Raw genomic sequence first — 14859 nt, forward strand, 5'->3', positions numbered from 1 at the left:
TTAGATAAACATCATAAGTTTAAAAAAAATACAGAAGTGAAAACTATAAAGCCAGCATAAATCTCTGGCAGATCTGTTCGTGCTCATCAGCTGCTCTACTTTTTAACTACTGTACGTGCGGAAGGCACAAGACTATATGCAATTGCAACCATTTCCAGCAGTACTGCTTTAGCTTTCAATGGAAGCTCGTTTAGAGCACTGGTGGCTGGTACACTTGTATGGAGAATAAGCCTGTTGTCTCCCAAAATCCATACATACTTTCCATCAATGAATAGCAATTAGGTGAGAATCTTGCCCAATTTTCCTATTTCATTGCCAGGAACAGGCCAATATACGACATCCCACAATCATCCTGGTCAAGATTAACTAATAGCACTGTAGTAACACCAAGTATCAAATTACAATGCGCACTTGTGCACAGCCATTGAGTTCATATCTCAAATCTCAACAACACCTTTTGTTTGTGTAACGCATTAAAGCTTCTCAAGTTCCCCTGCATAGAAAATTAAAAATTGAAAGTGTTCTTCTGACCAAACATATTGACCCAGAATTTGCGGTCTGGATGATGGCGAACTGGCAGTGTTCACGGACATTCCGCCTTTGAATCTTGGGATTTGGCCAATGTGTAAATCCTGAATTTGTGGTCTGTCGTTCACAGCTCTGACACAGGCTTCGCTGTGCCCCACCCCCGCCCCCCACCACACAGAGCTGGTAATCAGGGAAACAGATACAAATTTCACCTCTTCTGCAGTAAATATATACACTGTTAAATTTCCCACTAAAAGTTAGACCCAAAGGGATTAGGTGAAACTGAGATTTTAACAAGAGTATTGTCTGCTAAACAAAGGTTATGAGTCTGAAAAACTAATTTTAATTTTGTGCAGTGCAAAATTTATTAACAAATATTAAATTTTTAAAGAATTTTTACAAAGTTTGTTCATCTTTATTTCATGTTTGCATTTTCCTTATACGAGAGCCCCAATCTTTGTTTTGCTTGCGCTAAAATTTTTCAAGTTAGAATTTTAAGAGCTTACTCACTTCCTTGTTCACTGACTTGAGAATTCAGCGTTTTGATTGCCTGCTTCGACAGTTTGTTGACATCACAGCAGCTCATACTAGGAGATTGCCACTCATCCCTGTGGATTTAAACTGAACGTCGGATAACCCAAAGTTCTCGACACAGGTATCGCTGTGTGAAGCTTACTTCGGGGTCAGCGACGAACGCCTTTGCTTTGCCACTGACCGCAAATTCCAGGCCACTACTTTTGTCGCTTTACCACCCCAAGTGGGGTTAACGTTGAAATCTTGCAAAAGTTGTAATCCGCTGGTGAATTAGTACTATGCTAGTTCCAGTGACAGCTCAGAACCTATTGCAGGTTTTGTTGTCACTAGCCTTGAACATTGTAATTTTATTTGTCAATCATCTCCCCTCCTGAAGGCACCACTGATGCAGAAGAAAGGTTCAATGCCCAGGTGTCTATCACTACATCTCCCAATTAGTCATTCTTCATGAAATAAGCCTAGTTAGTTAGTGGTGGCAACCTATTTGACCAAGGTTCATCCCAATCTTGCACTCACCCCTGATGTCTGCACATCAGTCATCAGGACTAAAAACAAGGCAGTTATTCCCCCTCCCTACCATAAAGATGTTGCTGCCCCGAATGTCACTCCAGCTGAGATCACGTAACTCAGCACAAACCAAGAGTTGAACTTTGGACTGCGTGGCATGGCTCGATTACACATTTCCTTTACTAACTCAAATCAGGGAAGTTACTCCAATACCATTTATACTTATCTAATGACACGAGTTGGTTCTTGGGTCAGCCATAAGTATTTTCTATAAATCTGCATTGCATGCCAACTTTCGTGCACATACATTTCTGTGCATCCAATGGTGGCTCCAAGCTTCAGAAGAAACCGAGGTACCCAGTATAAGAAGCCAATAGAAGCTGGAAAACACACCTAAGGCCTATTGAACAATGACACCCTTTGAAGTCGAGATCCATGCTGCAAGGAAGGTATATCTACAATCCAAGTCAAATATCCATCACTTGTAATATCTTACCAGTACCAAGCCTATGAGGCTGAAATTCAGCATTCCAATAAGGCCCATTCATGCCGGAAAGCGGCAGTCATGTGGCGGTGTCGAGTTTTTGTCGAATGGCCGCCGTATGCAAATTTCTCCTCAGTGGTTTTTCCGGCAATCCCCATTTCCACCCCGCTGCTGCCGGACCCTCCTAACTGCGTCATCAAAGCGGGAACCGTCGATCCCCCGACCCGCAAGCAAAATTCGCCCCCCAAAAATCTTGCGGCTGCCGTTCGGTGACCCCGACAGTTTTTTGTGTCAGTGCACTATGTTTGTAGTGTGTGCAAAATGGCAGTGCGGGCGCCATTAAAGGGGAGGGCGCACTGCCGCCATCTTATTTTTTTTTTTGTCGGCCCGACAATTAGGACCCCAGGTTTGGCCGGGCCACCAACAGACAGCTGGGCACTCCCTCTTGGGTGCCAGGCCGCTTGCCCGGCCGAAAGCCTCCCTGGTGGCCTAGTGGACCCAAGTACAATCATCGCAGAGCTCGCTGTGGCTCTCTACTTTAAGTGAAGGGGCGAGACATGATGACGCACCAGCACGACGTCAGACAGCGCCGAACCCTCTGCCCGCCCCCACTTCCACCCCTCTTATGACCAATCTTCTGCTCCACGCCCCACTTATGACTAACTTCCGCCCACTTGAAAAAAAGAGACGAGCTGAATTTCGTGCAAGACGCTACCGCATCCGCTGCGGTGGTGAAAACACAGGAAAAACGGTAGATACGACCCGTTTCCGGCGGGGATGAATTTCGGCCCCTATGACTCTTGTAGCAACACCAGAAACAGGAGTGTTACTCAGATCAAGGACACCGAGATGGGAAACCAGTTAGTTAAATCATGCTTATTGGTTTTTTTTTAAATCTCCTGACGCTGCTCCCAGAATACTTCAGTAGAAATATCTCCTTATTTCCCCCACTTCCAAGGTTGTTTTTTTTTTTTAAAGTCACAGTTGGGACAGAGATGGAGGCTTTGAAAATGTTATTTTGTCCCTCAGTGATTTTCCCTGTAGAAGGAAGGAAGCTATTCAATATAATAAACATAGTTATCCATTATAAAATAATGCTTTCAACATTGTGAAGAGATATTAGAATGAGGCCACGTTTATAGCCACTTAAATCGCTTACCTTTCTGTATGGTGCTATAGCAGACAACACAAACACGAGCTTCCTTGTTTTCCAAATACTGCAGTTTACACTTTTGATTACAACAGGCAGCACAGAAAACCTAGAAAAGTGACTGCATCAGCGCCATTGTTAACACATATAGCACAGTAAAAACACATTTGTTGTTTGGCACTTTTAAGATATACAAAACTGGCAAGTATGGTAGACTCGAACACAGTAAACTCAATTATTACATTCAAAGTCAATATTCAATTTCAGGTTGTAATAGAAAGTGCATAAAAGGAAAATAAGAGAGATGTGGAAAAGAGGCAACATTTATTACAAAAAAAACTCAGTTTCACAATCTCTTTCGCTGGTTATATGAAATATATGAATAGCTGAAAGGTGTGTATGAACCAAATCTCATGAGACTCAAAAATATAGTGTTTCAGGAAAATCACATGGATTGGCAGGACTATAAATTTTCAGGTAAAAATAAGTATTAGCTAGGAACCATTTTAAAAGCCAAGGATTTTATTGGGGAGGGGGATGGCAGTAAAATTGAAAACAAAGAAATTCGTGCCGTTGAATAAATTAACACACATTACTCACTTTTCCACATGCTCTGCAGTGATGTCTCCTTTTTGTGAAAGTAAACCGAGCTTGGCAATTTGCACAGTTTGGAGCTTCAGAATCTGGTATCCACTGTGGCTGGTTCTGTCCCAGTATAGCCGCTTCTTTGCTGAACTGTTCAGCGGCACCAGGACCTTCAGCTGCATTTCCTACATAATCATCATGTGTGATGGAATCATACGACGGTCCAAACACTTGTGTCCCATCTTCTGTACTAATGCCGTAATTACAAGTGGAGCTTGAAATGGATGGGCTTTGGACTGTTTCAGAAACGGTACCTTTTGTATCAATATACACTGTACACTGATCTAAATTACCAGCAAAATCCTCAGGATTATTAGTAACTAGATCATGCTGATCTCTATTTGGTGTCATTCTTGCTTGAGAATTAAATAGTTTGGGTCGAGCGCCTCCAAAGTTAATTTGATTATTAAGGGTAGAGTTGGCTATTTGATTAGCGTCAGTGGAGGACACTGACTGACTATTTTTGATTCTGCCTGGTTTTTGGGTTATCCCAAACTGTACATCATTTACAGCAGGTTTTACTGAACCATTTTCTGTTGGGGATGGAGTGTTCCCAGTATTTGATGTCAACCTCCCTTTTTCACGCTCAGTTGATTTAGGCATTTCCTCGTCCCAAGAATCATGGCTTATACCAACAGCCACACTAGCTTCAGAAAGATTTAGAGAACCATCCATATTGAGCAAACCAGTTTGGCCTGTAGTAGGCTTTGAAAAGCCATTAACTGATGGGACTACTACAGACTCTTTGAAACTATTCTGATCACTTTGCTCCAATAAGAACGCATCAAGCTCAGAATCACTAACTAATACATCATTTATATCATCATATCCATCTTTCTGGATGTCATTGACAAAAGAAAACTCAGTTGTAAATTCTTTATAAGTTGATACTGCTTCCATGTCACTTACATTATTCAATACCTCTTCAAGTGGTTTAGCTATAGTTTCTGCAACAGTATCTAAAGGTACCAAAGTTATTTCCTGTTGCATCCACTCTGCACTAGGATATTTTTCATCCTTTTCCTCAGTCTTCCCTTCACCTTCAAAACATGCATGTTCCTCTGAAGAGCCATCACCATTATGCTCCAAATATTGATTGGCCACAAGAGACATATCTTGATCATGTGGTTTGCAGTTCAATTTAACAGAATCTTTAATTATGCACATGGTCGAGTTACAGTCGAGAGTTTCATTATTTTCTTTTTGAGGTGGATTGGCCTGTGAATCCCGCTCTGGATCTACTGAGTTTATTGTGGCTCCAAGAAGTGGATTCAACAAAGAATCAGCAGATTTGGTAGAATTATTCACATTACTTATCTTATTAGTATTTTTTGTTAATCCGGTATTACATGTGTATCTTACTTTTAAAAATTCCTTTTCGACCTCTAATCCAGTTTCAACATCCTCTGACTCACAGGACGCAACAGTGGTGATGTTGTTCAAATTTGAACACACAGCCAACTTTACATTGCCAGGATGCTCTAGTCTTTTGTTGGTGCAATCATGGCATCCAATAGTGTCTCCCTTTACAGAACTGATTTCTTTGGTTTGCTTTGAAACAACTGACAACTCTTCACTTTCTTTGGACTGAGGCAATTTTTCAAGATGCTCCTCTTCCTTTTGAGGTTCATCATCTTGGAGTTCCTCAGTATTCTCATGCTGGATTGGATATTCCTGGTTCCTTATTCCCACATTCAAATGTCCTGAATGCGGTGGCTCAAATTCTGTACTATTATGAAAAGATATATCCAACTCCAACAGGCTTGTAATTCCTAAACTCCCTCCTCCTGAACATTCCAATTCTCCAATATGGACTGGTGGAGAGGACTGGTTAAAGTCTATCAGCAGTGAACCACTGGCCTGGTCCTCAATGGATTTAATTTCTGGTTCATCACCAACCTCGTGGCCATTAGTTTCATGGGTCACACTTTCAGTGTCACTAATTAAGTCACAGATGGGTCCACTGCCTCTGCTGTGACTGAACTGCTCTGCATCATCAGATGCTCTGCTAGCAACAGTAGACAACAAGTCTAACCCTGTTACAGTTTTTTGTGATTGCAGCAATGAAGAAGTTTCTCTAGGGTCAGCAATACATGGTAACAATGAATCTGACCCAAGCTGACTTTCAGATGCATCAAATGCGAGTGTGTCAACTGTAGTCTGTGCAGTGCCTGCAGGCAGGTCTGTTAAGTACTTTGAGTTAGAGTGAAGAGATGGATAGTCTGACGATATGGGTCCTCCTACAGCAGTCTTGCAAAAATCATTTTCATCTTTAAAGAAATCAGGACAAAACTCAAACAATTAAATCCAAAGTTAACAGTAGGGAAACTTACAAAACATGCATGCCTGAATATGCAGAGATATCCTAATTTGGGCTTTAAAAAAAAATCAAAATATTGTACAAAATTTAAATAACAGAACTGTCTAGAGAAAGAAATAATCATCATTAGTAAATGCACCTATCAAATGCTAACGTAGGTCTTTTCACATGTACACAATTTTTTAATAAAAGATACCACAGAATACATAATTGAAGTGAATTATTGTCTAGTTAAAAATAAACGGTCAAGCTTACTCATACAAATCTAGTGTCTTACTGGATAACTAGCCTCAGGATTGGATGGTTATGGGGAAGTAAAAATTTAATTCGCTTTCCATGTTTTATACATTATAAAAAGTAACAAAAACTAGTAACAGCATATTGGGCTCAAGTTTCGGATCCCTGCTAGAACGGCGCACATTGGAGAGGCTCACCTAATTTGTAGAACTGAAAAAGCGCCAAATACTTGCCTTGTGATTCTCCGATATCTGTAGGGCCGTTTCCAGCTCGGCACGGCACAGCAGGAGCTGCTGGGGGCGGAGCCATAGCCCTGCGCCATAAACAGTGCCGGCAGCTGCGCGTGTGCGCAGTCGCTCCTGGCCCTCCCAGCGCGTCCTGTCTTCGGGCGACGACCCTATCCCTGGCCGAAGGGATGCCGCCCCTATCCCGGGCCAAGTGGCCTGACAGAACTTACCTCTTCCGCGGCGGCCCGCCCAGCATCTCCTGGGGGCAGGCCCCGCCCGAACTCCTCGTCGGCGGCGGGGCCTGCCCGCCATCTCGCTGGAGGCGGCCCCCCCCCGAAGTGACATCCTCGTCGGCGGCCCAGCACGCTGCTGGAGGGCTCCCGGTGCTGCAGTAGGTGAGTAGAAACTTAATTTTTTATTTATCGATTGATTTTTATTATTTTTTTTTTTAAGTTTTTAAATTGATTTATTGGTTGATTTATTGATCATTTATTATAGATGAAGGCTCTTTATTTGTAAAAGTGACGTGTTTAATGCTTGTAAACTTCCCTCCCCTTCTCCCCCCATCTCTCGTTCCCTATGCCTAATTTATAAAGTGTAGGCAAGGTTTTTCTGAGCATACAAAAATCTACACTTACTCCATTCTAAGTTAGTTTGGAGTAAGTTTTCGCTGCCTAAACTTGCAAAACAGGCGTAAGTAGCTGGTAACGTCCCTTTTTGAAAAAAAAACTGTTCTAAAACGAAATTAGAATTGGAGCAAACTAAACGCCGAGAATTGCAATTTCTAAGATACTCCATTCTAAACTAGTTGCTCCAAAAAAATAGGAGCAACTCGAGCCCAAAGTGTGTTAACTAGTAAGGATATATTGACTAGAAAAACACATATGGCCGGTAGCACAGTGCATTAAACAGCCTTATTATCATGCTGATAGGGAAAGGTGCTGGGTTGAGACCAAGCACTTCCTCAAGGGGCTTAGAGGAATAGGGATAAAGAAAAATGAAGCATCCAATTTCAGCTTTCATAGCCAGTCATTCACCTTCACATACTCTTTACCCATTACTTACAAGGTATTGGCAGATGTTTCCTTCCGCCTGCTCAGCTATGGCATGGCTCAGGCATGCCAGGTCAAACCCAGTAAAGAATGAGGGAATGGATGTAGTCAATTTGATGGTTAATAAGATTCCAAAATTAAATGATTAAGTAGTGAAGTGAGCTTTACATTGCAATCAATCCAGCTCTATTTAGTCTGGGAGCATTTAATATACACATGTAAAACTTCACAAATGTAATTCAAATTTGTGAGCAACTTTACAAGGGTAAACTCTAAGAGAGGTGGCAGCACATATATCTAGTTTCATCGAATAGCTCGTTCACCCCCACCCAAGTTCTTGACCTCTGTAACACTAATGTGAATAAGTGTCAAAACAGAAGTCAAGCACTATCACTCTAAGTGGGAGGAAGGGGGAAAACTTCTGGGTTACATCTCTGGATTGCTCTTGCACAACTCAAAGCATCAGATAAACTTAAACCCTGAAGTAGGGGTTACCATTCGCTTGGGTACAAAAACAGAAAGGGAAGGAAAAAAATTAAAGATTTCATGTCTTAAAGAAAAAAAATAATAGAACCAACCTGGATTTTTCTCAAATTCATCAAGTAATTTGTCCAGGTCACAAACTGCTGATTTAAAGTAGCTGTCCATTCTGGGTACTTATAACTCACGTATTGAGCCTCCTTGCTCCTGTATGAATGAACAAAATAGAGCTTTTAAAAAGAAAAGGATTCCGTTCTTTTATCCGGTGAGGGGCAAGGTGTAAAGTCATCAAATGTTACATTTCCTATAACCTCTGTATTCACATAATCCTCCCAAAAGGCAGTGGTCAAGCACACATACCATATTGACAAGACACCAAATATTAAATTCACTGATTTATCCAACAAGAACTAGTATGCATGCAGGACGATAACTCTGAAGGAATAGACTTCAAGAAAATTGGAGCAAGAAATGAGCGACACAACTATAGAGCAAACTTAAAAACAAACCACTTAAGGGTACTGGGGAAGGAAGAAAGAGGGTACTCAAAAAATGTTTAACCAAATCCTTGCCAATAATGTGTGCTAATTATTCAAATGAATATGGTCACTAACAAGATTCATTCTACTGAGATTGCCAGAGAACAATTAAAACTCAAAAAGCTGAATTTTAAAAGTATAAAAAAGGGAAATCAAGCAAAAAACTACAACTGTTGAATAGCAGATAAGTGAAAATCAAGGATGAACAATGCATAAAATCAACAGCTAATTTAAAATGAAATAAACTTTAAATTGCATTGTTAAAAATTGGAAAATGGAGAAAAGGATTCTGAACATTCAAAGAAAGGATGAAACAAGGGAGTGAACAAAACTAATAGCCTGTCTTGTCAGTATACCAAATACATGAAATACATTTAAAATGCAGTCCATACAGTATCTGCACTTGGTAAACAGGCAACTGCTACTGACTAGTGGATAGAGAAGAATCGGGTAGAAAGCAAGACATTTGAAACAGCATTTTAAACTTGCTCAATAGACAGATTGTTCAACATAAATACTATCTTGTGCAGATTCTAAAGGATACTCAGGAAGATGTCCTACTGTCCCACTATCAAGTCATGAAAAAGTTACACATTGTAGTTAATGTAACTAACTTTGTAATTTTCTGTTTATAGCTTTCCTAATTTTTTTTTTAAAAAGAAACCCATTTTTAAAAATCTGACCTGGTTTCTCCCTAGCATTGCTGCCATTTTGGAAAGATAATTAATCAAAATTCAAGTGTATCCCACATACTCACATATCAACTCAGTTATACAAGAATGCTCTGGGAAATGGAAAAATCAGAAAGGGGCATACTTTATTTAAATGGAACAAGCAATTTATCAGATTATTGCAAAGAAAAAGGACATGGAAAAAGGAAAAAGTAGTGCTGACGACTACAGCTCCTTTCCTATCAGTGAAGATTTTGTTTTATTAACCAGGTACACCCAATCAGCTACTTACAAGTTTGCAAACCAAACTGTTGAGACATCCACATAGGCAGATATGCAGTGCACATTCTTTCCACAGAGCAACAATAACCTGCTCACCGTTGCCCAGTTTGGGTTCCGCCAGGACCACACGGCTCTAGACCTCATTACAGCCTTGATCCAAACATGGACAAAAGAGCTGAATTCCAGAGATGAGGCGCGAGTGAATGCCCTCGACATCAAAGCATAATTTGACAGAGTGTGGCATCAAGAAACCCTAGTAAAACTGAAGTCAATGGGAATCAGGGAGAAAACTCTCCACTGGCTGGAGTCATACCTCACACAAAGATGATTGTTGGAGATCAATCATCACAGCCCCAAGACATTGCTGCAGGAGTTCCTCAGGGCAGTGTCCTAGGCCCAACCATCTTTAGTTGCTTCATTAAGGATCTTCCTTCCATCATAAGGTCAGAAGTGGGGATGTTCGCTGATGAGTGCACAGTATTGAGTTCCATTCGCAACTCCTCAGATAATGAAGCAGTCCATGCCCGCAAGCAGCAAGACCTGGAAGCATTCAGGCTTGGGCTGATAAGTGGCAAGTAATATTTGCGCCACACAAGTGCCAGGCGATGACTATTTCCAACAAGCGAGAGTCTAACCGTCGCCCCTTAACATTCAATGGCATTACCATCACCAAATCCCCTACCATTAACATCCTGAGGGTCACCATTGACCAGAAACTTAACCGAACCAGCCACATAAATACTGTGGCAACAAGAGCAGGTCAGGGACTGGGTATTATGTGGCGAGTGTCTCACCTTCTGACTCCCCAAAGCCTTTCCACCATCTACAAGGTACAAGTCAGAAGTGTGATGGAATATTCTCCACTTGCCTGGATGAGTGCAATTCCAACAACATTCAAGAAGCTCGACACCATCCAGGACAAAACAGTCCACTTGATTGACACCCCATCCACTACCTGCACCATCGATGTACCGTGGCTGCAGTGTGTACCATCTACAAGATGCACTGCAGCTACTCGCCAAGGCTTCTTCAGCAGCACCTCCCAAACCCGCGACCTTTACCACCTAGGACAAGGGCAGCAAGCACATGGGAGCACCATCACCTCCATGTTCCCTTCCAAGTCACACACTACCCTAATTTGGAAGTGTATCGCCATTCTTTCATCATCGCTGGGTCAAAATTGTGGAACTCTCTCCCTTAATAGCACTGTGGGAGTATCGTCACCACACGGACTGCAGCGGTTCAAGATGGCTCACCACCATCTTCTCAAGGGCAATTAGGGATAGGTAATAAATGTTGGCCGTGCCAGCGACACCCACATCCCGTGAACGAATTAAAAAAAACGTGACTATTTGTAATAACGGTTTTCTCGTCCTTCTGAACCTGTCCCCTCCAGACTCCGCGGCTCGTCTGAAACCGGAATTGGGGCCCCGAACCGGATGTGGGGTCCTGCAATTGGCCACGCTGATTCTGATCGCGTGCCCCCTGCTAAGCCGCAAACCACCGAGCCCTGGGGGAGAGGGGGAGCCTGGTTTTGTGTGTGTGTGTGTGTGTGTGTGTGTGTGTGTGTGTGTGTGTGTGTGTGTGTGTCGGAAGAGAGCCTGGTTGGTTGGGGGAGTGGGGGGGGGGGGGGGGGGGGGGGGGGGGGAAGGGAAGAGAGGAGAGAGCTTGTTTCGGGGGCGGGTGGGCCGAAAAGAGAGAGAGCGAGCGAGAGAGAGAGAGCGCCTGGTTTTGGGGGGGGGGGGGGGGGGGGGGGGGTCGGGAAGGGAGAGGGAGGAGAGAGATAGGGGCGGGTGTGGGGGAGGGGGGAAAAGAGAGGGATCTCAGGGAAGACAGTTCAAGTTCTTCCAACCACCTTTACATCCACACCCAATTTTTCAAAGCTCGGTGCTTCAAGGACATCGTTGGAGTGGATGAAATCAGAATTCACGACGCTGTCACTATTCACTTCATACCCAATATACCTGTTAACAATCCACACACAATGCCCCATCTATGGCGGGGGTGGGGAATTATACACTTGCGCTGGGGTAAGAGACTTTGGCTGGGGAAGGGGTGCACTTACGCTAGGGTAAGGGACTTCGGCTGGGGAAGGGGTGCACTTGCGCTAGGGTAAGGGACTTCGGCTGGGGAAGGGGTGCACTTGTGCTGGGGTAAGAGACTTCGGCTGGGGAAGGGGTGCACTTGCGCTGGGGTAAGGGACTTCGGCTGGGGAAGGGGTGCACTTGCGCTGGGGTAAGAGACTTCGGCTGGGGAAGGGGTGCACGCGCTGGGGTAAGGGACTTCGGCTGGGGAAGGGGTGCACTTGCGCTGGGGTAAGGGACTTCGGCTGGATCTTGGGAGGCTTTCGCTGGGTTGTTCAAGATCCGTATTCTATGACTTCAGAATGTATCAAATTACAATTTGCAAAGTCAGTGAGCATTTGGGCTGGGCAGTTCCATTTACACATTCCAAAGAAAGTTCAGGGTGTGGCTTATCCTCCAAGGGGACCAATCAGCAATATGTCACATGATAATGGGGAGCCAATCAGAGACACGGCAGCCAAATAGTACAACTAGCTGTCTCCTTAAAAAAATACCCGACAAAACCAAAGTGTGTGTTTCGATGCAAGTTGACAAGAACTAAGGGCTAGACTTTCGCCTTCGTTTGATGGTTTTCTTGGCGGTACAGCTGTTTTTTGATGAAAAAAAAACTTTCGCCGGGCGGTTTAAGATAAAGAGTTCCGCCCACATTTTGAAAAGACCGCCGGGGAGCAAATTGCCCACATGCATCTGCGTGCACTGCTAAGAAAACCGCCAGGATCTAAGTTTTGCCTCAATGGGGACCCACAGACACCGTCGAGGAAACCGCCCACAAAAAGCTGCCCAAAACAGGGCGGTTGTGAGTACCCTGCAAAGAAAGGTTTAATAATTATTTTTGAAATTCTAAAATGCGATTACGTTAAAAAGTGTCTTGAGAATGTTTTATAATTTTTTATTTTTTGATTAAGTGAAAAAATATTTTGAGTTTTCCCCCCTTCCCTCGGCCCAATCGCAGCCTCGGATTACATTTTAAGTATTTACCGTCCACTCCGGTAAGAACCGCCTGTTTCACCTCATTTCACCTTTAACCGCCGAGGATCTTGGTGCAAAATCCATTTTCTCACCGGGCGATATTTTTCACATTTATTATGGAAATTTTCACCAGCGTTAGTTGCAGAACATCGGTGTATCTGGGCGGCAAGTATCTTTAGGGAAAGTCTAGCCCCAAGACTTAGACATCATGGAATGGTGGTGCAGGCTAGAAGGGCCGAATGGCCTACTCCTGCACCTATTTTCTATGTTTCTATCCTCGAGTAAATGCGGGACTACTGAGAGTTTAACCAGCTAAAGCAGTGGAACTTAGCAGCACAGAGCAGAGCTTCCTGTTTTTCCAACCAGAACCACTCTACCCATTGTAGCATTGGCTTGCAGGGTTATAGTGGCCAAATGGAAAGAACCACAGAGTTAGATAGGTGCAAGCTTCTAAGTTCTATTAATGAACAAGACTGGCTGGTCAATCACCAATAGCTCCTTCAAGTACGACAGACCTACCTGGCTCAGGTATTGAGTTATCAAGTGCCACAGAAGGTTGATGGCGCCGATATTCCATTGCCAGGTCTATCAATTTGGAGCCAACACAGTCCCAGAGAGCACACTTACCACTTCTCCCCAGAGGAGTCACTTGTTGATCAGTCCACTGAATAGCAGATTCAAGACCTCGGCAGGCTTAACAGTTACCACAAGCTACAGGGTGAACAGCACAACTCAACATTAAAAAGTCCAAATCCACCATCGCCATTCTCCTAACCACAATACAGGCACACATCATACTCCAATCAGTGGTCCCACCAGTCAAATATGTTAAACCTTTATAAACTATAAGAACATAAGAAATAGAAACAGGAGTAGGCCATACAGTCCCTCGAGCCTGCTCCGCCATTCAATAAGATCATGGCTGATCGTGGCCACCCGACCTCCGAGAGAACAGTTCCGCAGGTCGGGAAGTAAAAGAGCTGGAGCGGCATACCACTTCAACCTCCCGCGCGAGCTGCTCCAAGTGTGCGATGATTTTGACTTGGGCGACTGGGTGATGTCATCAAAACCCTGGTCGTCGTTTTGGAGCGTGGGCAGGAACATCGGCAGGGCCCAGGTACAGAGGAGTGGGAAGGCCGGGACGGATGAGCGGCGAATGTTTATGGCGGAGGAGCGGCGAGGTGCGACAGATGAGGATAAGTGGCCCAGAAGAGCAGAGGGCCCAAGGGCAGCACGGGCCAGCCCACACTGCAATATGTTCGCGTGCTAGGTCTGTGCAGCAGAGCAGGTCTCCAGTCGTCTTGGTTAATCCTTGCCACTGGACCAAGACCTAGCTCTGTCAAGCCCGTGTGGTGGCTGATGTGCAACAGCCACCACACGTTAAAAAAAATTCATGCACAGGCATCTTCCACCCCCTCAATTGGAGTTCAGGACTGGAGCATCAGGTCCTTCATCGAAACACCTGTGAACTCGTGGAAACAAGTCGTTCGAGGGACCGCCTATGATGATGATGGCTGATCTGATCATGGACTCAGCTCCACTTCCCCGCCCGCTCCCCATAACCCCTTATCGTTTAAGAAACTGTCTCTTTCTGTCTTAAATTTATTCAATGTCCCAGCTTCCACAGCTCTCTGAGGCAGCGAATTCCACAGAGTTGCAACCCTTTGAGTGAAGAAATTTCTCATCTCTTTTGAATGGGAAGCTCCTTATTCTAAGAGCATGCCCTCTAGTTCTAGTCTCCCCCATCACCGGAAACATCCTCTTTGCATCCACCTGGTCAAGCCCCCTCATAATCTTGTACGTTTCGATAAGATCACCTCTCATTCTTCTGAATTCCAATGAATAGAGGCCCAATCTACTTAACCTTTCCTCATAAGTCAACTCCCTCATCTCCAGAATCAACCTGGTGAACCTTCTCTGAACTGCCTCCAAAGCAAGTATATCCTTTCGTAAATATAGAAAGCAAAACTGCACGCAGTATTCCAGCTGTGGCCTCACCAATACCCTGTATAGCTGTAGCAAAACTTCCCTGCTTTTATACTCCATCCCCTTTACAATAAAGGCCAAGATTCCATTGGCCTTCCTGATCACTTGCTGTACCTGCATACTAATCTTTTGTGTTTCATGCACAAGTACCCCCAGGTCCCGCT

General features: G+C 43.9%; 1 protein-coding gene across 7 annotated transcripts in view; it reads right to left on the minus strand.

The window, feature by feature from the left end:
* zfyve16 (zinc finger, FYVE domain containing 16) overlaps positions 1-14859 on the minus strand; it is a 126622-nt gene that overhangs the window by 70267 nt on the left and 41496 nt on the right. For 4 of the 7 annotated variants that reach the window (XM_070885757.1, XM_070885731.1, XM_070885739.1 and 1 more), the window contains exons 2-4: positions 8263-8371; positions 3804-6118; positions 3213-3312 (exon numbers count right to left, since the gene is read on the minus strand). In XM_070885757.1, coding sequence (XP_070741858.1) covers positions 3213-3312; positions 3804-6118; positions 8263-8332 — 2485 coding nt within the window. In that variant the 5' untranslated portion in view covers positions 8333-8371. Of the gene's footprint in view, positions 1-3212; positions 3313-3803; positions 6119-8262; positions 8489-12718; positions 12741-14859 lie in introns of those variants that run through there. The other 3 variants (XM_070885762.1, XM_070885714.1, XM_070885748.1) reach the window with 2 other exon arrangements.

The sequence above is a fragment of the Pristiophorus japonicus genome, chromosome 1 (assembly GCF_044704955.1).
Source record: "Pristiophorus japonicus isolate sPriJap1 chromosome 1, sPriJap1.hap1, whole genome shotgun sequence".
In the NCBI taxonomy this organism is placed as follows: domain Eukaryota; kingdom Metazoa; phylum Chordata; class Chondrichthyes; family Pristiophoridae; genus Pristiophorus; species Pristiophorus japonicus.